General features: G+C 45.9%; 1 protein-coding gene across 1 annotated transcript; it reads left to right on the forward strand.

The window, feature by feature from the left end:
- The first annotated feature begins 1,034 nt into the window (after window positions 1–1,034).
- Window positions 1,035–27,044, forward strand: Adamts15 (ADAM metallopeptidase with thrombospondin type 1 motif 15). Its single transcript, XM_027945544.2, has 8 exons — window positions 1,035–2,308; window positions 14,087–14,219; window positions 14,710–14,877; window positions 15,116–15,399; window positions 20,846–21,023; window positions 21,896–22,077; window positions 22,180–22,355; window positions 24,278–27,044. Exons 1-8 carry the CDS (start codon window positions 1,352–1,354, stop codon window positions 25,050–25,052), a joined length of 2,853 nt encoding a protein of 950 aa, XP_027801345.2. The 5' UTR covers window positions 1,035–1,351; the 3' UTR covers window positions 25,053–27,044.

Here is a 27,044-nt window from a genome sequence, read left to right on the forward strand (position 1 = left end):
GTCCCTGCAGCCCCAGCAACTGCTCTCTATATCCTCTCTGCAAACAGGGGTGCTAATTAATGTTTACCAAGACCTCAATCTCTCCTCTTCAATTTTGATTGGAAGCATTTGCTACACAACAGTATGAATTTCAAGTGTGATGTTCCTGAATGGGGAGATGCAGAATAGCTGGACATTTAGTGTCTCCATTTATTTCCACCTCCCTCTGTTATCTTTTCTGGGAGCTGTGAAATCTTAGGGGAAGTTTGGCTCAAGACCATAGACAATAATCAAATGACTAGGAAGTGATGGGTTTGGGGTATTTATCAATTTTGCTTTAAAATATAAATTATTTAATTGCAAGTTTATGTATTTTATTAATAATGACCATGTTTAACAGCTGACTAGAAAAATGCCTGAACATTTAGTGGTCTGTACTAGCTATTCAGCACACCACTGCCCCCAGGGCAGACCTTGGGCCTGGGAAGCTCTGGGTTCCACACGGGCTCTCCTTGTTTCTTGGAAGTTGCTCTTCTGACAATAGGATATTTATAGGGGTGTGTGTAGCGGGTAAGGGGATTCTGGGTCTTTCAGGGTACTCTGTACTTAAGAAACAGCAGGGACTTTGCAACAGAAGGAATGAGGTGGGTCTGGGAGAGAGGTCAGTGGTGTCTTCATTCTTAATTCCTAAACCCAGCTGCCTTGAGGTTTATAAAGGCTAAAATTGGAGGATGCACAGATGTCCACCAGCGACAGAAGTAACTGATGTTACTGGCACGGGGTATAACCTAGGGCAAAATGCGAATCGAGACACCAGCACTGGTTTCCCTGGCCAGCCCACGCCTCCGCCTCAGCTAAACGCCACTCCCTCCCCGCCAAATGGCTCTCAGCTCTGGAGGCGGGACCGAGTTCTTCGGTGGCCCCTGGAGGCCCGGGGCTGCGAGCTCTGGGAGGCTGGGAGGGTTGAGAGGGGAGGGGCGCTGACTGGGCAGTCCAGAGAGGAGGGGGCCTTTAATAGGCTCGCCCAAAGCCTGGTTCGCTGCGCTGCGAGTGGCTGCTGTTGCGAGAAGCAGCCCGACACCTCCCGCCAGTTCTCCGCTGCAAATTTTCGTCCTTGCACTTGACAGCGATTGTACTTAAGCTCCCAGGGCGCTCTTTGCTGGAAGGCACAGGTAGGAGGCGCAGGCTGCCGGGTGCACCCTAGCTGTTCTGGGAGGAGTCTCCCTGCCTTGGTTGGCTCTCCTTTCAGGGAGCTGCTGGCTGTCCCGAAGCGTTGGTGGTTTTGGTGTGTAGGCTGCAAAGAGACCGTGCAGGCGGCGGGGAAGTCGGGCCGAGCTCCTTTCTAGAGTACGTCTGTGCGCTGCTCGGCGCCATGCTTTTGCTGGGCATCTTAACCTTGGTTTTCGCCGGGCGACCTGCTGGCAGCTCCGAGCCAGAACGGGAGGTGGTCGTTCCCATCCGACTGGACCCGGACATCAACGGCCGCCACTACTACCGGCCGGGCCCCGAGGACTCCGGGGAGCAGGGGCTGATTTTTCAGATCACAGCATTTCAGGAGGACTTTTATCTACACCTGACGCCGGATGCTCAGTTTCTGGCTCCCTCGTTCGCCACTGAGTATCTGGGCGTCCCCCTCCAGGGGCTCACCGGCAGCTCTCTAGACCTGCGACGCTGCTTCTACTCCGGGAACGTGAACGCCGAACCAGATTCGTTTGCCGCTGTTAGCCTGTGCGGGGGGCTACGTGGAGCCTTCGGCTACCGAGGGGCCGAGTATGTCATTAGCCCGCTGCCCAATGCCAGCGCGCCGGCGGCGCAGCGCAACAGCCAGGGCGCACACCTTCTCCAGCGTCGGAGTGCCCCCGGCGGGCTTTCCGGAGACCCCACCTCTCGCTGTGGGGTGGCATCGGGCTGGAACCCCGCCATCCTTCGGGCCTTGGACCCTTACAAGCCGCGGTGGACAGGCTTGGGGGAGAGTCACAGCCCGCGCAGGTCCGGGCGCGCCAAGCGCTTCGTGTCTATCCCACGCTACGTGGAGACGCTGGTTGTGGCGGACGAGTCAATGGTCAAGTTCCACGGCGCGGACTTGGAGCATTATCTGCTGACGCTGCTGGCCACCGCGGCGCGACTCTACCGCCATCCCAGCATTCTGAACCCCATCAACATCGTTGTAGTCAAGGTGCTGCTTCTTGGAGACCGTGACACCGGGCCCAAGGTCACCGGCAATGCAGCCCTGACTCTGCGCAACTTCTGCGCCTGGCAGAAGAAGCTGAACAAAGTAAGCGACAAGCACCCCGAGTACTGGGATACCGCCATCCTCTTCACCAGGCAGGTGAGTCAATCTGTCACCTCTTTGGAACCAGTTAGCCCTATTCTCTTAGGGTTACCGCCTTTAGCTCTCCAAATCCCCTTTGTGCTGTGCAGTACCCCCAAATTTGAATTCCGTTTATCTCTTCCGACTCCAACTTTGAAACTTCCAGGAAGAGCCCTCTCCTAGGCTCTGCAGAGGTCCTGCTCTCGTGCTTCAGGGCGGTTGGAGGAAAGCCTGCTTTTTCCGAAGGTGTTGGCCTGACGCGGCCAATCAGCGTCTCCCGGATCAATCGCTGAGGGGCTGGAACCCAGGAAGTTGCCGCCCCGGAGCCGCAGTTTGTTTTCAAAGCCGATAGGAGGCGCTTTGAGGATGGCGCTGGAGAGGGCGGGAAAGCCCGCCAGTCTTGTATAGGGCATCTAAGTTCTCTCCGACACCACCTCAGAGGGTTCCTTTCCCTGGCTGTAGAACTGGAAGATGATCCAAGGTCAGCGTCTGCTACATTTCTCGCGGGTAACATGTTATCCTCTCTCTGTCCTGGGCCAGGAAAACCTGGATTGGGACGAAGGGCATCACTGGCTTATTTTATGGGTTGCAGAAAAAGGTCTGACTCAAGTAGGTAGTGCCAGGAGCATCCCTTCTTCATTGCTGCTTCTTCCATATCCTTCTCTGCTGGACCTTGTTGAGGGCTTGCAGTTCATTCTGAGCAGGCATTTTAGTAGGGCACTTGTTTGAGGCTGGGAGTGTTTCACTTGGAGTTTCACTTGGAGCTGAGCTAGGAAAACGGCTTATTAGCAGAGGGTGACCCATTTGCCCAGCTGGATGCTGTGGAGGAGAGCAGAAAGGATCGCTCAGGTACTCAGCTTCGGAACTCACTAAAATTCCTAGGACTGCACTTGAGTGCAGGACTCTAACAGCTTCTGCCTTATTGCAGTGGAAGTGATATGAGCTTAGTCAAGGGACTCCAGCTGTAGGGTTGGAAAGATACTGAGTATTGGGATTAGAAATATGGACCCAGACCAGGAAAGCAGCTCTGCCTTTTTCAGGTCTTTACCTGATATTCTATCTCAAAGAAGCTATGAATCTGTGAACATTTAGATTCATAGGCGTTGACATGCTTGGGCACTGTAAAGTTTTGGGATTATTGAAATTTCTTAAATACAGGAGGCTGGGAGGAAAAGGACCAACCAAATGACCTGCATCTTCTGATTTTGGGGGCTGTAACTTGAATCTGTGCCTCGCTCTTGTTTTGTCATTATCATAACCACAGCATTCTGGCGATGGCACAGAATCCTTGGTTACCTCTGGGGCTCTTGCTCTTTACTGTTTCCAAATGGCCACTCAAAGCTGGTCTGGCGCCCATGGGCTGGAGCTGGAGTCTTCCACAGTAACCCATTTGGCAGAGCTAAGGCCCTTCCTGGAGATGAACTTCCTACTTTCCCAGCCTTCTTCTCCTCCCACCACCTGGTTTCTCTAGGGAGGTCTTTGGCCTGGAGTCTTGTTTCCTTGTGCTCATTCTTCCAACTGAGGTCTGTTGAGCTGCCACTGCCCAGCCCCTGCAAGTACTGCCTGAGTCATGGGGAAACTGCAAAGGAGATGGCTTCGGCTTCTGCATACAGACCAGTTCTGCAGTCAGATTTTTGGGAGGAAAGAAAGCAAAGGCCAAGAACAGGCTATCTTAATGGGGAAAGCATCTGTTGCCCCATCCGCTATCCAGGATGCCACTGTGGAGGTCACTCACAGCCTCTAAATTAATAGACCTCAATCTCCTCTTAGTGATTAAGGCTGACTTTTGGAACCAGCCCCAGGAAGAGAAGTCCTGCTGGGAATCTGGGCCATGCCATCAGAAGAATCGAGCCTTTTGAAGGAGAAGCTATCAAACAGCATGACAGCTTCTGTTTTTCAGTGGTGTGCTAGACCCCCAGGGGGCTATGTTGTCTGTGCATAATGGGTACAAGATGCATGACCACTTGGGTCAGAAGCAGTGATGTGCAACATGTGACTTTTGGAAGCTGTTTTCCCATTAGGCGTCTAGAGGGCAAAGCCAGAGAGCGGGGAGGCTGTGTTGGCAGGTCCATTATCAAGGTATGTGTGTTATGCTTTGGGGTAAACATCTCTCCCCACCTCCTCTCCAGCACAGACTTTAGGGCCTGCTGCATTCTCAGAGTCTTAGCAACTTCTCATTTTTGAATTCCCCAGGGATAGGTACAGTATTGGATGAGAACATGAGCATACAGCTGCTCTTTCTAGACTAAGGCAGATGTGGTTCCTTCCAGGATCCTTAACTGTCTGGAAGGGAGAGTACACTGATCATTCAACAAGCATTTTGACAATTTGAGGAGTAAAGATTCAGAGAAAGTTCATGGAGAAAGGACGCACATCTGATTTTGCAGAGCAGTCAGCTTCCAGGCTCATAACAACGGGATGAGGTCAGCCCAGGACTGGAACGAGGATCTGCCGAGAATTAGAGCCAGAGTCTTTCTCATTTGTTTCTGTGAGGAGAAGTTTCTTTGGCTTCTTGTTACACCCTGCAGCAGGTGCCAGGTATTTACTATTGAGACTTCTCTATCTTTAGGTTCAATTGCTCTGCTATTTTGGTAATCCTTTGTGGTATAATGGTTTCCATTCATTTATTTGTGCATTCTCTTAGTACTGATTGAGCATCTGCAAATAGCAGATACTACCCTGGGTTGTGGAGCTACACATATTAATAAGGTGTGGCCTAGGACCCCCAGGAATTAAATGTGTGGCATGAGGCAGCTAATTACAATAGGGTGTGCTAAGTGCCAGGACAGAGAATCCAGCCTTCCCTGTGGGAAGCTGCATGGGGGGACATTTTCCTACCCATGAGCTAAGGATACTCTTCAAGGGGCTAGGCTGCAGGAAAAGCAACAGAACTGGGAGGTTGTGGGAATTGGGAGGAAGCTTGTTTTCTATGTTGTAGGATACCCTCTACTCTCTTCTATATCCATTTTACTATAATTTGTGACATTTCCTTTTTTGAGATGATTTCATTTCCATTTAAATTTAAAATTTAAAAATATTTTTTCTTTTTAAAAATTATATTGGTATGTTAAAATTAAACATATAGTGAGATTTGTTGTTGCATATTTGTACATATACAATATAACCATATAATTTAGCCAATATAATTTCTCAGTATTTCTCCTTTCCCTTCCTTTTGCCCCATTCTCTTTTCTCTATTCTACTGATCTCCTCTTTGATTTTCATGAGAGCCACCCATCCCTTCTTTTCCTTTTCAGCTTCCACATAAGAAAGAAAACAAATGAACTTTGGCCTTCTGATTTTGGCTTATTTTGCTTAACATAATGCTCTCAAGTTCCATCCGTTTTCCTGCAAATGACATAATTTCATTCATCTTTATGGCTGTCATTTTCATTTATTTTTGAAAATGATTTGCAATTTATGGTTTTTCTGCCTGCTTACTGTCATTTCTTTTCTTTTTTTTTCTGTTATGCTTACCTTTCCTTCTTTCTCTTTTGAGATTATCATGAGGGCTTTTCCTCTGAGTTTCTTCATTCATACTCTGACTAGTCCCCTCACAATCTCAAGCTTGGAACAGATCTTGTGTTGGCCTTGAGAAATCCCAATGTGTTATAGAGGGATGTTCTATATGGTGCAGAGCAGAATAGCATTCTGAAACCTCATATAAAATAGAGGTCAGAGCTTTCTTTTTTTTAAAAAATTTTTTTTCAGATGTTGATGGACCTTTATTTTATTCATTTATTTATATACGGTGCTGAGATTTGAACATAGTGCCTTACATGTGCTATAAGAACTCTACCACTGAGCCACAACCCCAGCCCAACAGTGCTTTTTAAAATAAGGCACATGCAATAGGGTGGGGCATTTAAAATTCAGATTAAAAAATACGAGTACTAAAATGATGATTTGCAGGATGATAAAGAAGAATCCAGCAAATGACACATTTAATTTTTCTTTATGGTTGAATAGAAAACCATTGTGTATATATAACTCATTTTCTTTATCCATTCTGTTGATGGGTACCTAGGCTGCTTCCAAAACTTGGCTTTTGTGGATTGTGTTGTTGGTAAATGTATGGAACTGGAGAACATCATGATAAGTGAATCAAACCAGACTCAGAAAGTCAAGGCCCAAATTTCTCTCATACATGAAAGCTAGAGAGAAAAAAGGAGTAAAAAAGGGGATCATGTGGAAATAAAAGATCAGTAGAGAAGAATCAGGGACCAAGGGAGAAGAAGGTGTTAAGGAGAGGGGAACAACTGGGGAATGAAGTTGACCAAATTATGCTATGTTCATGTTTGGATACATCACAACGAATTTCATTTTCATGTATAACTATAATAAACCGATTAAAAATAAACAAATAAGTAGAATGAAGACCAGTAGAGTGGAGGAAGGGAGTCAGTAGAGGAAGGAGGGGAGGTAAAGAAGAAGTACTGGGAATTGAAATGGAAAAAAAAAATCATGATTTCATCAGGATTTTTTAAAAGTCAGGCCTTGGAAGATATTAGAAGAGAGGTCCCTCTGAAGATTTGGTATTTAATAATATGTCATTCTTGGGCATTCATGGAAATGCACCATCACTCCTGGGAGGGAGAGAGAAAGGGAAAAAGAGAGGAATGAATAGAATATGATTATTCCCGTCTTGTAGGGTGAGTACTGTCTTCATCCTTTCCCTACACCAAATAAGTAAGCCTTATATTAACAGCAGAAGATAAGAAGAGTTGGAGGGAATCTTTTTTTTTTTTTTTTTTGGAGTTGTCCAGATCAGACTCAAGTCCCTAGACTCGAGGGTTATCCTTCCTCAGCCACCTGAGTAGCAGGGACTACAAGAACATGCCACCTTGCCTGGCTTCTTTCTTTCTTTGTAAACTGCTGGTTCAATTAAAAAGTCAAGTGAGATTTTCTTCTTAGGTCTTGTTCTCTACCTTCCTTTGAACTTCTCTGTGGTTGTTTGTTTGTCTTTCCCTCCCTTTCTTGGCACCCCCCCCCCCCCCCCCCCCCCCCCCCCCCCCCGTCTTGTCTTGTCACCTTGGTTTGGTCTTTGGTGCAGTGGGAAGAACTCAGGCTTGGAGTCAGGGAGAGCTTTTTGAGTCTCTGCATTTGAACTTCCTAGCAATGGACATTGAATGAGTCAGCTGTTTGAACTTCACTTTCCTTGTCCTTAGAATGAGGCAGACGATGATGACACGCCACCTAACTCATGGGGCTCTTTCGAGGATGAATTACTGAGTAGTCCAGAATAGACACCCAATGATGGCAGCTATTATTATCACTGCTAGTTGCTCAGGATATGTTTCTTGTTGTTGAATTATTACCTTCAGGTCTCTTGCCAGAATGTAATTTTGGGATAGCCCTGATTTAAAGCATTCTGTCTCATTGCCCTTGCAAGTATACACCACACTTATCTGATTGCATATTCCTCTGTGTCTAAACTATGACTGCCAGCATTTGCCAATCTGCTGATTTAAGGCAGGGACCTTTTTATGTTTCTGTAGACCTTACACAGGTCCCTGTATCTCATGGAGCAGTAAGTGTACATGGAAGAATTGTGTAGGCAAGAGTGCAAAGACCTGCCTATGGTTGTGGGTGCCTAGGTGGTTTGTGTCCCTGCCTGGGGATCATTAATCCAGCTTTCAGGCTGTCAGGCTGCAGGGTTGGGAGAAGGAGTCTTTGGTTCTTCTGGCATTTCTTCTTGGCTCTTAGCCATTGGGTTTTGTCTTGGGGAAAGGCAGGGCCCCAGAGAGGAACATGTTGAATCTACCCTGGAGTCAGCAGACAGGGTGCACAGCACGGATGCGGTCAGTGTGTTAATGCAGATATGGGGCAAGGAGCCAGGAGCTTGCTCAACCAGCACCATAGCAGCAGTGGCAGAGTGCGCTTGCCCTTAATCCTGCTGCTTTTCTCTACCCAGGACTCCCCTGTCTTGTTCCAGCACAAGCTTGAGCTCTGGGGAGGGGCACTATGAGATGGGCAGTCTTTCTGTCTTGAGATTCCTTAGCCCCTTCATTCTTGGATCAATGCACACCAGAAGAAGCAGGAGTCCTGGCTAGAGCTCAGCCCCTAGGCTATATTGTCCAGATTTCAACCCTCACTGAGCCTCCATCTTCTCTGTCTAAACTGAGACTCCCTGTATACAGAGCTAATTACCTTATCTGTCTTTTTTATAAAATGGGACCTAATAATGGCACCTCCCCCTAATGCTATTATGCAGATTAAATGAGCTAATTCAGGTAAAATGTTTGGAGCACTGCCTAGCACAAAGTAACAACTCAATAAATGTTAGCCAACATCCTTACATTTGGTAGGTACTCTTTCTTTTATTTTTTAAAAATTTATTTTAATTAGATATATATGACAGCAGAATGAATTTTGATTCATTGTACACAATTGCAGCACAACTTTCCATTTCTATGGTTGTATATAATGTAGTGTTGCACCATGTGCAGTTATACATGTACCTAGGGTAATGATGTCCATCTCATTCCAAAGTCTTTCCTACACCCCATCCCCCTTCCCCACCCCATCCTCCATTTTCCCCAGGTCCCCCCATTATGGATCAGCATCCATTTATCAGAGAGAACATTTGGCCTTTGTTTTTTTGGGATTGGCTTACTTCACTTAGGGTAAGTACTTTTTCTTTAAGTGGTACTTTCCAGAGAAAATGTATTCTTCCTGCAAGCTTTGGCTGCTTCTTCTTACTCATTGAGGTAATTCTTGTTGTTTTATTTACTTCATGCTCTTGCAATAATACCATTTTGTGCATCTGGAGGGTTTTATGTGCCAGTGAAACCTAATCTGCTAATAAAAGCAAATGACCTTCTAGACTATACTATCTTCTTCTTCTACACCGGGCGGCCTGAGTTACATTGCCCAGGAACTGAATTCCTAGATTTAATTTTTCTAGAAAAGTGAAACCTTTCCAACCTTGGGGATTATAAACAAATGGATCTTGGGCTGAACAAGAAAATACAGCAAAAAGTAGCAGAAATTCATATGTGAAACAAGTTAAAGGGTCACTGTTAATACTAGCAAGGGTTCTTTCACCAGTAATTATGGTATCCTGACAAGTGAAGTAAGACTTAGAGCAAATAACCGTTGCTAGTTTGGCTTAGGTGTGGATTCAAGACCCCATTCTTCACTTAATAGCTTCGAGGCCTTGGGCCTGTGATATCAACTCTTTGAGACTCAGTTTCTTCATCTGCAAAATGAGAATGTAGTTCTGAAGTTCTGTGAGTATAATACTTAGATGCTGTAATGTGGCCCTGACTTCCTGTATCCAGCAGGAAGTAGATTACATGGAATGTATATATTTTCTGCCACATTACAAAAATTAATGTGCTTGATTTTATAATGTGTCTCTCCATGTCTCTGAAAACTTTGAACATCTCAGGACACACATGGGAAACAGTGGATGTGAGAAGGAGGCCTGAAGGGAGTTGGGAGGAGTTGTAGAGGGGGTGTATAGAGAGCAACATTGGTAAATAGGGATTGACCCTGCTGCAAATTGTTATCCTTATTTATTTAAGTTGTGACTCTAATCTAAATTATTTTATAAGAAGGGACAGTTAGGAAAGAATAGTTCAGGAGGTTTAGGTTTTTGCCCAAGTTGATTTTTGGGTCTTTTGGAAAAGAGCTGTGACTATAAGAAAAATTACAGGGGCTGGACTGGGAAATGCCTATATCCTATACCCTCCAGGCAGGAGGAACCAGAAGAGTTTCTATTTTTTGGAGACCAGTTCTCTAGCTGAAGAGGCTGAGGCAATTTGAGTGCCTCAGAGTTCATTCCAGAAGGGTGGAGGCATTCATTGCCATAAATGAGGCACAACTGGGCCCCTGTACAAGAACCTGTGGGCGTTCAAAGAACTAGGGCTGAGCAGTTCTTCATCTGCATCCCTGACTGGGGAAAGAGGGACAGGCAGATCTTCTGACCCCAACAGTGCATCTTCCCACCATGAAAACACCCATTACTACCTGACAGCTGCTCTCTGCTATGTTCTTACCCACAGGAACTTTTTTGGCTCTTTTCCTGTTACTCTTGTTTGATCCAGCAAAACCCAGATTTCTTGATGGAAAGAACAGGTTGCTCCTGGCTGGGAAGGGCCTGCAGCTGCATGTTTTTGCTTCAGAGAGAATCTGCCCTCCATGAGAGCGAGGACACTTTGGCTTTAAGGACTTCCTACCAGTGGAGGCAGGCTGCAGGGCTGTGTGGACTCTCTCTCTTTGGCCTGCTATTTCTGAGGAGCAGGATGAGGGGCTAGCACTCTTCTTGCTAGCAGGGATAGGAGCAACTGTCACTTTTCTGTGAGTTAGTGATTTCCACTCTGACATGGGTCAGAAGACAAGAGGCTCCTTATTGTTCTTTCCATTGTAAAAGTACATCATTCTGTGTGTTCCTTTTATAGCCTACCTGGTCAAAAGGGACTTAGTACTGTAGAATGGGAGAAGGAGAAGAGACCCAAGGCACCGATCACTATGAGTTCTAATGGAAGATTGACCCTTCTTCAGAGTTGGAAACTGAGGCCCTGAGGAGACTTGGCCAAAGTCTACTTAATTATGGAGCTAGGACTGGAATCCAGGCTTCTTGGCTCTTATTCCTGTGCTCTCTGTCTTGCATGAAGCCAGTGGTGAGTGTGCAGTGTGGCCCAGAAGCCACAGATGCACCTGTCATAAACTCTGCTATAGGCTCAAATGATCACACTAGAATATCCAGAGATGACCACCTTTGCACAATGGGATCCCGTGCTCTAGTATGTGGGGACATATGGCCCTGTTTCTACTCTCTTCCTTCTTCACTATGCCATGGCATGTGAAGTCTTCATCCTTTCCTTCCTCGTTTTCCTTGTTCCCTTCCTTCACAGCTGGTCTGTGATCCTGAGCACCTTCTATAATCTGCTACTCTGGTAAACTTCTCAAGTTTGACATTGATTGTATTCCAGGATTAGAGCGCTGGGGGGAAAGAACTTTTGGGAGAGTGGATCTTTGAAGAGAAGAAGGGGATTAGGAAAGGAAGGGAATTTGAGGTCCACTGTGGGGTTCCTGGAAGTGGAAGAAGTGCACTGTGCAAACAAGGGCAGTTGAACAAAGGTAGGGCATGCACGGTGCCCGTCGCTGACTCTGGCACACACTGGGTTCAGGCTGGTCACCCTCGTGGAGCTTTGGCCAGAAGAACTGTTAACTCATTAGGAGGTGTGACTATCACCTGACGGTGGGAAGCCAAGTTTGACTGCTCAGGTGATAAACTTCTGAGTGCTTTGGATTAAATTTTGCTGATTTTCTGTACTATGACCACTTTTCCTCCCATGCCCTGCTAACTCTGCAGCTGCCCCACCTCCCCCAGGTCAGCATATATATGCAGGAGTGCAAGCTGGCATGCACATACACACACATACATACACACTCATACAGACACACAGCCCCCAAGAGGAACAAAATTGAGAACCACACTGTGTGTGTGTGCTCCTGTAACCAACCCGCTTGGCTTCCCCCTTTGGGAAAAGGAGAATGACACAGCTCTTTCTCCTGAGCTAATGCTAATGCTCGGGAGTGCTGAGCAATTAACTGTGATGTGGTGGAAAGGCTAATGAGTTCCCAGTCATATGGACCTTCAGTGCATTTTAAAAAATGAATTAAATGTGACCTTTTAATTTTATTCTTTTTTTATTATTGCATTGTAATTATACACAATAGTGGGATTCATTGTTCCATATTCCTACATGCACAAACATAATTTGGTCAATTTTATTCCTCAATAATCCCCCCTTTCTTTCCCTTCCTCTCTTTCCCTGGCCCTCTGCCTCTACCCTATTGGTTTCCCTTGTATTTTCATGAGCTTCCCCCTTTTTCCTTTTTTTTTTATTTTTCTTTTTAGCTTGTAAATTATAAGAGGAAAGCCCATTGACTTCTTGAGTTTGGTTATTTCACTTAACACTCTCAAGTTGCATCCACATCTTGTAAATGACATAAGTTTGTTCTTCTTTATGGCTCAATAGAACTCCATTATATATAAAATGCCACATTTTTCTTATCCATTCATCTGTTGCTGGATACCTAGGCAGATCCCATAATTTGGCTATTGTGACTTGTGCTACTATAAACATGGGTATGCTTTTATTACTGTAGTATGCTGACTTTAATTCTTTAGAATAAATATTGAGGGGTGGAATAGCTGGATCATTTGGTACTTCCATTCCCAGTCTTTTGAGGAACTTCTGTACTCAGTGCATGTTTCTGCTCTGTGACATGAGCCTCTCTGAGCTTCAGTTTCTTGGTCTGTGATAATCAGTCATTATTTCAGTGGAATGTTGTGAGGATTAGACCAGGTCATGCATATAAATTGCATGCATGGTGTCATCAGTTAGTAAATCATGGACATGATTAGCTATGATCACGAGTCTCAATTCCTACTTTGCCAAAGAGGTATAATAACCTCTTTGCCTCCTGGCACTGTTGTGAGGATTGAATGCATGTTATTTTTCCTTCACATGATAGAATGCCCTACATATTCCAGGCAGCCATGTGATAAAGAGTATGCCCATGTCACAGATTCAATACATGTCTTTTCAAGGGGAACAGAATGGACATGAGGGTCTTACCCTATTTCCAACTCCTGGGTTCTTAAGGCCTCTAGATTGCATCACTGACCTATAGTGCTCAGTGTGTTCCTTGAATTATCCACTCCAGGAGCCCCATTTTGCCCTTCAGCATCCCCCGGGAAATACTTCCTACCAGGATGTGCTGCTGGAAGCCCTAGTTTCTTTTCTTTTTTTAATAAATTATATTTTTGTTAGTGCACTATAGTTATATATTCTATATATTCTAGTGGGGTTCATTGTGACATATCCATATATGCATATAACATAATTTGCTCCATTTCATTCCCCAGTACTTCCTCTTTCTCTTCTCTCCTCCCTCCTCCTGATCCCCTTCCTCTACTCTATTGGTCTTTCTTCTGTTTATTTTTTTTTTTTAAAGTTGGTACATTATAATTATACATAAAAGTAGGGAAAGCCCTAGTTTCTGCAGCAAGTTAAGCTTCAGTATAAAAAGAGGGAACTTCCTGCTTAGGTGATGATTTATTTGTCTTTTCTTCCCAACAGCCCTTAATCCCATGGTTCCTTTAGCTTCGGTAGACATTTTGTATGTAGGTGGTAGCTCTTTCCCACCTTACCCTGCTTCCTCCCAGTCCAGGGAAGATAAATCTCTGGCATGAGCAGCTCCTTCACTGGTAACAGTTTGAGAATATGAGCTTAATTCATAGTTGTCCAAAGGAGTCACTCAGCAAGGACCAAAGCTGGCTCTGGATGGGGCATGTGGTTGCCTTCCACCCCTACCTGCTTCAGGGAGTCATGACCAGAGCCTCACTTGACTGTAGGAGTTGCAATATATATATATATATATATATATATATATATATATATATATATATATATATATATATATATATATATTGTTTTTCTGGTCTGGAAAGCTATCTCTATATAAAGCAGTGGCCCTTGTAGTTTAATTTTGTACCTCCTAATTTCCTTATGTAGGACCTCCCTGTGGATGTGGTTGAGCACAGTCTTCTCAGTGAGCCACAGAGCTTTCTTCCTGAGGCCTCCTCCCTCAGTCTGGGCTGATTCCATGAATAGCCTACCACTCCTTAGCACAGAGGGCCTGGCTGTAAGGTCTGGGCCTGACTAGCACTGGGGTGGGGTGAGTTGGAATGTCTCATAGGATATGCCCTTTCCCCCCTTCATATCCCTTCTGGCACTGTTAACTTTGGGCTGGTTCTGCTTCTCTTCCACCTGGCAGGACCTGTGTGGGGCCACCACCTGTGACACCCTGGGCATGGCTGATGTGGGCACCATGTGTGATCCCAAGAGAAGTTGCTCCGTCATTGAGGATGATGGGCTTCCGTCAGCCTTCACCACTGCCCATGAGCTGGGTAAGATTGGAAGGGAGGAGAGTTACCCCCTGGGACTGTACTGGGTTTGTGTTGGGTGCTTTGTGTGGGTGAAGTGGGCAGACATTTGTCTTTGGTCTCATATTCTGAAATCTCAGGGAATCCTTTCCTAGGGTTAGCATCTCCTTGGCTGTGGCTTTGTTTCACTTTTTTCTTATTGTCCCAGTTGGCCAGTTATACAGTCAGAGTACCTCTGCAGAATATCTGACGTTTAGGCACTATGGGGAGAATATATTAAAGGCCAGGAGACCTGCTTCTGTTCTCAGCAAGCTCACAGCCTAGTAGAGGGGGACAGAAAACAGGAGCCTATGATCTTGAGGACATTGGCAAAGCAATTCATTGACAGGTGCAAATGACCAGCCTGGAAACCATTTCACAGGCTTTCTCCTGCCCCCTGCCCTGATTCCTCCCTCAACCCCTCATGCCTATCCTGTGTAGCCCTCTCCTCCTGAATCCTCATTTCATTCCATAGGTCATGTGTTTAATATGCCTCATGACAATGTGAAAGTGTGTGAGGAGGTGTTTGGGAAGCTCCAAGCCAACCACATGATGTCCCCGACCCTCATCCAGATTGACCGTGCCAACCCCTGGTCAGCCTGCAGTGCTGCTATCATTACCGATTTCCTGGACAGTGGCTATGGTAAGCTGAGGTGGCAGAGAGGAGTGGGTGGCTTGGCAAGGATGTCTTTGCTGTCATGTGGTGGTTCTTGCTACCTTTCTGGACTGTCCTCTGTACCCAAGTCATGTAGCCCCAAGAAGTTGGGCCCTGATGTGGGTCCATCCTAGTTGCCCCTTGATTCTTTCCTTCCCTACATCTTAGGCCAGCTAAGACCCACTGTCCCCAGCTTGTCCTGATAAATGTCCTTGGCTCTCTGTAGGTGACTGCCTGCTGGACCAGCCCAGCAAGCCCATCTCCCTGCCTGAGGACCTGCCAGGCACCAGCTATACCCTGAGCCAGCAGTGTGAGCTGGCCTTTGGCGTGGGCTCAAAACCCTGTCCATACATGCAGTACTGCAGCAAGCTGTGGTGCACTGGCAAGGCCAAGGGGCAGATGGTGTGCCAGACCCGCCACTTCCCCTGGGCAGATGGTACCAGCTGTGGTGACGGCAAGTTCTGCCTCAAGGGGGCCTGTGTGGAGAGACACAACCTCAACAAATACAGGGTGAGTACAGGAGCTGATGAGTTGGGAACTCCTGAAAGGAGAGGAGGAGGTCTGTGACCTCTGCTACCTGGTTTCCACTAGGAAGTTGCCCTGTCACAGATTGGCTGTGTGACCACAGCTGACTCACGTTGCTGCACTGTGTCTCCATTTCTGTCTATGGTTGTAACCTCTTTTTGACTCTGAGAGTAGAGAAAAAGCTATGGTAGGTCAGAGGACTTGGTGAAGCCTTACAGATACATGGGAAACAGCCTTCGACAGGACTGAGGTCAGCCCTGCGTTCTGTGCCTTGTCCTATGTGGGAGGAGCTCTGGACCCAGAGCTGAGTAGTTGACATTAGGAGTGGCTTACCGCTGGCTCCATACTTTCTTTCCTCATCAACTATAGCAAGGGAGCCAGGGACCACACAGATGAACAAGGATTAGAGATGCAATGAAGCAGAGCCCTGGGCAAGCTTCAGTAACTTGACACATCCTGAACTCTGCTTTGGTCTGTTGTGATTTTTTTTTTTTTTTTAGCTGAAATACAATTGAACAAAAGTTCCCCTGCCCTAGATAAATAATAAATAGGACTAACAATCAAATCAGAACAACAGAACCCTAAAGATTCTCTGAATATAATACAAACTGTATATTCTTTAGGTCTTGAGTTAGTGTAGTAAAGGGATTTGTACTTTTCCTGGCAGGAATAAGAAGTCCATCCTTCTCCCAGATCCTAAACATGACTGTCCCTTACCTACCCTATTCCCAGCTGGAGAAAGACTTGGGATAGGGTTTTATGTGAAAAGAGGAAATATTTTCACCAAGCACCTCAGATGGATGTGGGAGAGCATTATTTAAAATCTTGTTCTGTGACCTGGGAATATGTATTTAACTAAATCTTTAATAATTTATTAGGCAGCAATGCACTGGCTTCAGGGAACTGAATAAGGTACTGTGCTGGTCAGAAAAAGAAATAAAATGTAGGCCATATCCCAGAAAGCTCATAGTCTTGTGAGGAACCTAGAAATGTCATTAGAATACAGACATGGAGAAGCAAGTATTCTGAGTTACAACAGAGGTATAAAAATGTGTTATGGGAGAAGCAGGGGTGAGAGATTAAGCAGAAGGCACTGAAAAAACTTTGAGGAGGAGGAGGCATTTGAAGAGAGCCTTGAGAGTTGAGTAAGTGCCCAATAGGTGGAGGTGCAGCAAGGCAGGGAGTTGGGACTGAGTGAGCTAGTGGGTGGGTAGCTGAGGGTTCAGACTAGAAGATTCTGAGGACAGGTGAGTCATAGCCAGCTCCTTCTCTTGGGAAGAGGAATCTAAAGGAGGAATAGATTAGTCAAGAAGATATTGGACATAGGAAATGTGGTTTGGTAAGCACAATCTTTCCATATGATTTCTGGAATTTTCTATCAGCAAAATCCACTATATCCTCCATGTCATCTCTGAACAGTCCTCTTACTGCCTGATTTGATTGAAGCCATCTTCCCAACTCACTTCTTTTTTTTTTTTTTTGTACTCTAACAATTCTTCAATTCCATATGGGCCTATTGTCCATGGATACAACATTATTTCCATCTTTCCGTCACATGCCCTTACCTCCTCTTTATTAAGCTGAGATTCTGTGGTCCATTGTTAAAGCAACTCCTTTAGATACACTCTTGGTTCCCTTATCTCATCCCTCTCTGTCATGCTTACTTGGATTAGCCACCACCTTGGTTGAACCCAACTCACTCACCTACTCAGATGTGCCTGCATAGGTGAATATGGCTGGAAAAAGATGCACAATTATGCTCACTGGTATCAGCTTAGATTAACAACCTGGAAACTCCCATAATTCTGGCCAGGAGTGATATATATTTCATTTCTATAGTTTATGCGCCCTCTCACTCTTTACACTTCCGTCCGTCCTTCCATCACCAACTTCTTCCTCATTTTTACTTGTACTGGTATAGTAGTCCATTTCCCATTACTATAATGAAATACCCAACGCTGGGTAATTTATAATGAGAAGAAGTTTATTAAGTTCACAGTTTTGGAGACTGAAAGTCCAATAACATGATGTAAGTTTTGGTGAGGGGCCTCCCTGGTTGCTTCACCTCATGGCACATAGCATTATGGTGGGAGTGCTTGCAAGAGGGAGGGATCACATGGAGATAAGAGAAGCCAGAGTGTGGGAGGTGCAGGCTTACTCTTTCATAACACCTTACTCTCATGGAACTAATTAGGATCCAAAAGAGCTACTTAATTCCTTCTGAAGGCAGTGTCCTCAATGACCTAATTAATTCCCAGTTGTCCTACCCCTCCTTAATACTGCCACTCTGGGGACCAAGATTCCAACACATGAATTAATGGGAGATAAACCACATCTAAACCATAGCAACCAGTGACCTTTCCTCCCCTATTTTACTAAGGTAAAAGAAGCAATCAAGCAATCAGAAGACAATTTCCAAGGCACTACATCCATTGTCTGACTGCTTCTGTACATACTCCCATCTTTCTCCACTTCCAGTGGAGGGACTGTCCAAGCTGAACCCAAGGCCAACCTTTGTGCTTTGTACTGTCCCTCTTGTGTACTCAAGGGCATCACTTGTCATTTCTCCATTCTCTCCTACAGTATCACTTCTTCTGTCTCTTGGGTTGAATCATTCCTATTATGCTACAAACCTTTTTTTTTCTTTTCCATCTTAAACCACACTTCTTATGACCATTCATCCTCTCCAAATATCACAATCTGTTTATCTGACTCCCTTGACATCAACTTTCCTTAAAAGAGTTGTATAAATGTGCTTCTTTACTCCCTGGATTTCTCAGGAATTCACTTCAATCAGGCTTCCACTCCCACCATTCCTCTAAAATAATGCTTGCTTAGGTCACCAAATAGCCATGTGTGTTGTTCACCATCCCTCACTTGCCCTGATTTGATGCAGATTCTGACATGACCCATCACTTTATCCCCTGAGAACCCAGTTTCCACTTATTGTGAGGCAGTCTCTGCTTCTTGTGGGTTCTTCTCTTCCCTTAACTGGCTTTCTCCTTGGTCTCCTTCACTGGCTCTTCCTCATTCTCATTTTCTAAATGTCGGAGTGCTCCAGGGCTCAGTCCTTACCTTCTTCACTGTACACACTCAGTTTCTTAAGTGATTAATCGAGGCTGTGGCTTTAAATACCATTCACAGGTTAGAGACTCCTATATTTGTATCTCCAGCACATGTCTCTTTCCCAAGTCACAGACTTGTATAACTGAATCATGACATCTCCATTTGAATACCAGATAAGCATCTTGAACATAGCATCTGTAAAACTGAGCTCCTGATCGTATCCCCTAAACCTGCTTTGTCAGCTCCACGTAAACCCTTTTTCTCCTGCATCCTTCACATTCTGTATCTCAGAAATTTCTATTGACCCTGTCTTTGAAAGAGATCTAGAATCCTATTTCTCACTGCTTTCCCTGCTACCACCCTGGTCTAAGCCATCAACTCTTTTTGCCTGGATTATAGCAGTCACTCCCCAACTGGTCTCTCTGCTTCTGATCTTACTCCTTAGAGACCATCCCCAACATGTGCCCAGAGGGATCCATTAAAAATGTGAGTTAGGTTATGCCCTTTCTCTTCTTGGAAGCCTCAGGGTTTCCATACCTGACTCAGAATGGCCATGCATTTCTGCCTTCATCTCCGGCTTCTCTTCTCTTGATTGCTCTGCTCCAGGCACATCTTTCCTCAAGGCCTTTGCATTGTTTCCTTTGCCTGAAATATATGCATGGCTCATGCCTGTATTTCCCTTAAATTTCTATGAGTGAGGCTTCCCTGACTCCTCATAATAAAGAGCAGCCCACCTTGCCAGGGTCCTCCCCATCATTCTCACCCTAACCCACACCTGCTTTTAACCCTATCCAACAATCTACATGTACTGGCTTATTTTAATTATCTGTGTTTCCTTAACTAGGATGTGATGACCTGGAGGGTTGGGACTTGCTGTGCATGGTGTCAGGCATATAGTAGGAACACGGCAAATATTTGGCCAATGAATGAATGAATGGTGCATGATAGGAGTACAATACATGTTTTTGTACAAGTGGGTGGGAAGAAATGACACCAGATAAAAACAAAGAGCGTTGGCTCAGAAGTTGCAGGAACAGTGTTAAGTATTGAAGAAAAATTGGAGAGAATAAAGTCTAGGCTCAGATTATTAATTCTTCAGATGGTCATTGCTCACTTTTGAAGGAGTAACTTCTGTGGTGTGATGGGGGAAAAAACCATAAAGCAAAGCTCTGAGGAGTGAAGATGGGAAAGGAAAAGAGGTGAATGACTTTCTCAGGAAGTGAAAGGAGGGAATTGGAATGGAGCACTAGTTTGAGAGAAAGCAGGGGTACAAGAAAGTATTTTATCTTTTTTTTTTTAAAAAAAATAAAAAACCCAGACATATTAAAACAATGAGCCAATAACTATCTGAGAGGAGGATAGTCCAAAAAATATACTGAATATGTACATAAGTTAAAGTACTCATGTTTCATGGAAGCAATTCTGATTGGGCCTATGTGGGTTAGTTACCTTATGTATGAACTGTGGCAGTTTTAATACCAGGATGTACAACTGGGCTGCTTCTTTTATTGCCCAACAAAGGTGTGTTCAGGGGTGAAAATTCATTTTACTATCATCCTAAGAAAAACAGAATGAAGATTATACATTTTCTATCCTCTCTACCCTGCTAAACAACAAACAAACAAACAAATAAAGCCCAATGCATAATTCACTCCAAAGCCAAATAAAGTTTTAGAATTGCTTAATAGTGTCTTATCTACATGTCCTCTTAATGTAAATATTAGCATCGCTGATACTGAGGCTTTCTCAAATGCAGCTCCTGATTGAGGTTGAGATCAATTTGGTTTGGCAAAGACTCTGAACATTTATGAATAAAAATATTTAAGTATCTATGACAACGTTGTTTATTGGCAAGGCTGTTAGCTGGAACTGCTGAGATTCTTGTAAATACACTAACAACAGACAAGGGGAAACTTTGAACTCTTGCATGGAGACAGGACCAGTGCTAGGAATTTTTATACCTGTCACCTCCTTTAAATCTTCTGTCAGACCTCAGACCCAAGTATTATTGGCTCCATTTTTGCAGGTAAAGCATGTACAACCTAAGGATATTGGCCAGTGGCTTAAGCCCACTCTGTGGTGAGAGCAGAGGTGATGATAAAACTTGTCTGCCTCACTCGGTGGCCCAAGGATGTCTCATAACTGGGAGCAGCTGGTGTTTGCTAATTAATCAGTTGAAGTGTTATGTGGGTGCTATGCATACAGATCATGTGCATATTGTTTTTTTTCTCATGGTATAAAGTAAATTTCATTTCAGTGGGGCCAGATGGGAACTTGAGGATTGCACTGGTGGCTTTTCTGTAGGCTAAAGGGCTGCGTGTGGCACCTGGACCTCCGCAAGAGTATAAGTGGCTTTTCCTCGCAGGTGGATGGCTCCTGGGCCAAATGGGAACCATATGGATCGTGCTCACGCACCTGTGGTGGGGGTGTGCAGCTGGCTCGGAGGCAGTGCAGCAACCCCACCCCTGCCAACGGGGGCAAGTACTGCGAAGGAGTGAGGGTGAAATACCGATCCTGCAATCTGCAGCCCTGTCCCAGCTCAGGTGAGGGGGAAGCAACAGTGTTCTGCTTCGACTGGGAGGCTAAATGGCTCAAGAGAATGAGGCACTAGATGTCTTCTTAATTAAGTACTGACAAGACTCTCTTTCAAGTAGGAATTCGGGGCCCATGAACTTGGTGGGAAAAAATTGCATCTCTATTTTTACTGAAGTTTCTATCTAAAACTTAGTATTCCCTTCAATTATAAATTGAGTATTTTTTTTTCTTTTCTTTTTTAATTGTTTCATCTAAATTCTGATATTTCCTTCACTTAGGCAACAAATTGAAAAGTAATAGAAATACCTGTGACTGTCACCAATAGAAATCATTGCTATTTTTATATGATATTTCAGTTGAAGAATTCTCAAAATGCCATTTATGCTTATCCATCCCTACTTTAAAATTACAGCAGTTATTAGATTCATTATTGAATCATATTATTTAATGCATTATCAAAGAAGCATACATATCACAAATATGTTTCAAAATATGCTGATAGTTGTATATTATTATAATTGGTGTTCTTGGTAAATTTATATAATTTATGCACTTAATAATATTATTGTGAAGATAGTTTCAATAAACTATTGAAGGCTTTCATAATCCAAAAAATATTTAAGATACCTGTTATAAAGGGAGTTCAAGGCAAGATTGCTGGAGGGGGTGGCACATTCCTTTGAGGATGCATTATTATCTGTGCCCTGTATTATCCTTTGAGTTGGGGAGCTTGTGGCTCTAGTGATGAGCATCACACTCTTGAGGGTAGGAAAGGGCTGTTTAGATTCTTGATGCTAGCCATCCCAGGGAGGGATATTCTCTTTTACACTTCCCATGGTACTTCCCTGAAAATTCCTGCATGTGATTTCTCCCTCTCCAGCCTCTGGCAAGAGCTTCCGGGAAGAGCAATGTGAGGCTTTCAATGGCTACAACCACAGCACCAACCGGCTCACCCTGGCCATTGCATGGGTGCCCAAATACTCAGGCGTGTCTCCCAGGGACAAGTGCAAACTCATCTGCCGAGCGAATGGCACTGGCTACTTCTATGTGCTGGCACCCAAGGTGAGCAAGATGGGGCAGGAGACAGAGCAGGGATTAGGCTTTGGGGGAACATCAGGCTGAGCTGTCCCTCTTCCTCTTCTTTCCCTTCTGGGAATTCTGCAGGTGGTGGATGGCACGCTGTGTTCTCCTGACTCCACCTCAGTCTGTGTCCAAGGCAAGTGCATCAAGGCTGGCTGTGATGGGAACCTGGGCTCCAAGAAGAAGTTTGACAAATGTGGAGTGTGTGGGGGAGACAACAAAAGTTGCAAGAGGGTGACAGGAATCTTCACCAAGCCCATGTGAGTTCTGGGTCCTGGAAGGTGTATCCAGGGAGCAAGTTGGGAGGAGGGTGAGTGGAATTGTCCCAGACATTGGAAGCTTGGTGTAGGTTGGGGTGAATATTAGATTCTGGCCATACTCTTACTGTGGAGGCCACTCATTCTCTTCTAGGGCTGATAATCATCTGAACCATCCATCCATCCATCCATCCATCCATCCATCCATCCATCCATCCATCCATCTATCCATCCATCCATCCACCTACCCATCCATCCATCCATCCATCAATCCATCCATTTATTTAGCAAAGGAAGATGAATCTTCAAGAACACACCAAAGCAGATGATATTTAAGGAAATGTCAGTTTTGTTAGGTTCTGTCTAGCATTCTATGATCTGCATTCTAATCTCATTTCTCTTCTGCCTGATCTTAGACAAGTGACTCCAGTGAGTTCTAGATGTTCTTATTTATAAAGTGGATATAATACTAATGTACTTCACATGAGCTCTTGTGAGGAGTAAGGGAGTTAGTCCAAATAAAATGGTTAGTGTACTACCTGGTGTAGAATAAATGCTCAATACATGTTCAAAAAGATAATAAGGTGACAGAGCGTGCCAGCTGCTACCCTGTCCCTGAGCCTGAGGCCCAGGCCCTGGTGGTCAGATGAGGGAGAGAATGGCAATAAATTGCCAAGGGACAGTGAACAAGAGGCTGGGACTGAAGGGACCTCTGCTTCCTAGGAAAAGTGCACTAGGATCTGCTGAAGAATCATCTCTGGGCCTCTTCTAGTCCCAACTCTAGTGTCTGTAGCTCCCCAGCCTTCTGAGGTCAAACACATTCTCTTTTCTCCTTTCATTCCCATTTCTCCAAGGTCCTGACCCATGTTCTGGAAGAACAGGACACTTGAGATCTCAGTTTAGAGTAGGGAGTATAAATGCCCTTGAAAACTTGGGAGGCCAAGTACTGATGATGGAGAGATGAGATGGCTGTCCTGGAGTCTGATTGGACCCTCTGGACATGACATCTTCTGCTGAGTTTCTAGGTGGGAGATGACAGGGAGGGTACCGAGCCCCTTCTCTGGAGCACTGGTGCTGCAGGTGGAGGTGATCCAGGCTGTCCTTCACAGGGACCTGCAGTGGGGCCACATGGGGAGTTAGAGGTACTTTGGTTAAGTGACAAGTGTTCTTTCACAGATGACTGGAGCTAGAAGGGGCTGTAGAAATCATCTAGGTTAACCCACTTATTATATAGATGTGAATATCAGAACATTGAGGAACTGTTTAAAGTTACCAGGGAATTGGTATCTGAGCCAGCTGGATTTCCATACCCAAGTCCAAGGCCAGTACAGTCTCACTGCATTGAGCTCCCAGCCTTGGACTTGAGAACCACAGATTTATTTCCTTTTTCCCCCTCCTCATTATCACAGATTATACCTATGGGGTTCTCACTGTGCCACACACTGTGTGACATGCTTCACATGCTTTGGCTTCTTTATCCCTCCTTACAGTTGAATGAGGTATGTGAGATTATGAACTCCATTTTACTGGTGAGGACACAGAGGTTTAGACAAACTGAGAAAAACTTATTCAAGACCAATAGCAAAGCAAAGGATGAGGTTCTCTCTACCTCTACAACTTCTGCTTTCACTCCCACTCTAGAATTCACCACAAGATAAATTTACTGAAGAAAAATGATCATGAGGCTCTATGGGCAGCTTATTCAGTTTCAGATAATCAAGAAATCTGTGTACCACCGTTTAACTTGGTGTGTTTCCATCATGACCTGGATGGTGCTTGAGCAGCCTCACCTTTGCAATCTGCTACCAACATCTTTGTGACCTGCTCTGGGGTTTGTGAATGGTGATCAATTATGACTTTAAAGGGGTATGAGGTCCTTAGGTCCAGGCATCTGTCTAATGCACAATCCCCTTTTTTAACCCTAGGCATGGCTACAATTTTGTAGTGGCCATCCCTGCCGGTGCTTCAAGCATTGACATCCGCCAGCGTGGTTACAAGGGGTTGATTGGGGATGACAACTACCTGGCCCTGAAGAATAGCCAAGGCAAGTACCTGCTCAATGGGAACTTTGTGGTAACGGCTGTGGAGCGGGACCTGGTGGTGAAGGGCAGCCTGTTGCGGTACAGTGGCACGGGCACTGCGGTGGAGAGCCTGCAGGCTTCCCGGCCTATCCTGGAGCCCCTGATTGTGGAGGTCCTCTCTGTGGGGAAGATGACACCACCTCGAGTTCGCTACTCCTTCTATCTGCCCAAAGAACCTCGGGAGGACAAGTCTTCCCACTCCAAGGACCCCCGGAGCCCTTCGGTGCTACACAACAGCGTCCTTAGCCTTTCTAATCAAGTGGAACAGCCAGAAGATCGGTCCCTGGCACGCTGGGTGGCAGGCAGCTGGGGGGCTTGCTCTGTGAGCTGTGGAAGTGGCCTGCAGAAGCGGGCTGTGGACTGTCGGAGCTCCCCAGGGCAGCGTGGGGCATCTGCCTGTGATGCAGCCCATCGGCCAGTGGAGACACGAGCCTGTGGGGAGCCTTGCCCAACCTGGGAGCTTGGGACTTGGTCACCCTGTTCCAAGAGCTGTGGGAGTGGATTTAAGAGACGTCCACTCAAGTGTGTGGGCCATGGAGGCCAGTTGCTGGCCCGGGACCAGTGCAATCTGCGACGCAAGCCCCAGGAACTGGATTTCTGCATCTTGAGGCCCTGCTGAGAGACTGTTCCTTTCTCCCCTCCATTCTCTGCCCCACTGTGGTGCTGGTGTTCTGGCTGGCTGGAGTAGAGGACGGCAGCCAGGGACCTGTGCCAAGATGTCACTCGCATCCAGGACAAGGACCATGGGTTGGGGTGAGCGGTTCCCTCCTCCCTGGACTGGGCAGGGGGTAGCCAACTAATGCACAGTCTACCTCATGTTCCGCTCCTCGGGGACCTGGTTGCTGGGAGAGGCTGTGGGGTGTAGGTACTGGGCAGAAGGTGCTGAGGCCCAGTTTCCAAGGGACCTGGAGGATGGGCACCTCCCAGGCAGAACTTCAGGGACCTTGGCCTCCATAAGGGAGGCCACAGGCTGCTGGAAGAGCCATGGCCCAGCAGCTTGGCACCCTCAGGTGGCCCCAGGGACTCTGAGCCATCTCTGAAAAAGGCAGGGTTTTCACGGTGCTTATGGCCCTTTTTCCTTTTCTAACTGACATGGATTGAACAATAAACACTGCCTGGGTTGGGTGGTAGTTGAAGGGAGAGTGAGATTGGGAATAACTGGAGCCTGAGCCCCTGCATTTGAAAAGAGACAGATGTATATAGGGAGTCTGGAGGTTTCTTAAATCTTCGTTTTGGCCCTCCCTGAAAGAGTCAGCCTCCTCTCCCCCAGATGTCCAGGACATTAGACTAACAGAAGGGCTGCCACCAAGGTGCCCTCTGAGACTCTGCAGGCACGGGGAGGAAGTCCACAGGAAGCCTGCCATTTTTGTCAAGAGGAAAGTGACCATTGCAAAAAGAGGCTGACACTTTAAAGGGGTGATAGATTCTGTAGCTGAAGTAGGGAATGTGAGGAGAGATCTAGAGGGTTTTACTGTCATTGGAGCCGAGGTGGGTGAGTGCTGAGCGCTGGCCTGGCTTTGGGGGGATATTACCTTAGAATGGTGAAGGAGGCTCCAGGTCTAATGAGTTTTTCCTAATGAGGTGGATATATAATATGGTTGACGCTATAGTTCTACATTGTTTCAGAACCTACAAAGTGACCACAGTTCTTTGCCCACTGAGCAACTAGTGGGACATGACCAGGAGGGCCAGGCCCTGAACATTCACATGCCTGCAAGTTACTCTTCTTCCTGATAGCGCCTGCTGTCTGCCATGGGCACATTATGTTGCATCTCCAGGCCTTTGCCTCTCCAGTTGGGAAATGGGATTCATTGTTTGCTACCTCAGATTATGCTCTCTGGGAACCCACCCTGTCCCTCCCCAGGGACAGAGGTGATTGGTGCTCCCACCACACCCAGCTGTCATCTTTACAGACTGATCTGCCCAGTCACAAAGATGAATGCGTGATGAGTGGCCACCTGCTGGGCTTCCAGATAGGAAGACCAGGGTGGTGGTGGTGTCTCTCTCTTTAAATTCCTTGGGAGCTGGTTTCAGGAGACACCAAGAATCCATGAGACCCAGGGGCCCTTGGCAGTCACTAGTGGGAACTGCTAGAGACCTGTCTGTCTTATAGATGTGTCAGAGGTGTAGAAACCAAGGTGTTTTTCTATAGCTCCATGTGGGAAGATATTTTGAGGTTAGAGATCTTTTGGCTAAGCAGATGCCTCAGTGAGAAAAGGGGGTAGATATTCTGCTTTGGAATATAGGTAATTAGTCTAGGTCCTCAGTGGAGAACTTCATGAGGTAAGATCAAAACTTGCATCTTCTTGGGGAGACAGGTTCAGCTCTTTTATGTGGTGTTCCCAAATAGTCAAAAATCCATAAACCAATCAGCTGACCAGCCTAACCTTTATGATGGTCTAATCCTGTCCCAGATTGGAGACATTGCATAGAACTCCTGCAGGGGGTGGAAGGCATGCAGCTCTCTGAGGGGGAGGATGGAGCGAGGAGGAATCCCCCTCCTTGTACCAGTGAGCACTGTGAAGTTGCAGAGGCAAAAGGCCCCCCGGGGCTCTAGGGCTTAGTCAGAAGGGAGCTTTGCCAGCTGACGACAGCGCTGCACCCTGTGCTT

The sequence above is a fragment of the Marmota flaviventris genome, chromosome 9, assembly GCF_047511675.1.
Source record: "Marmota flaviventris isolate mMarFla1 chromosome 9, mMarFla1.hap1, whole genome shotgun sequence".
In the NCBI taxonomy this organism is placed as follows: domain Eukaryota; kingdom Metazoa; phylum Chordata; class Mammalia; order Rodentia; family Sciuridae; genus Marmota; species Marmota flaviventris.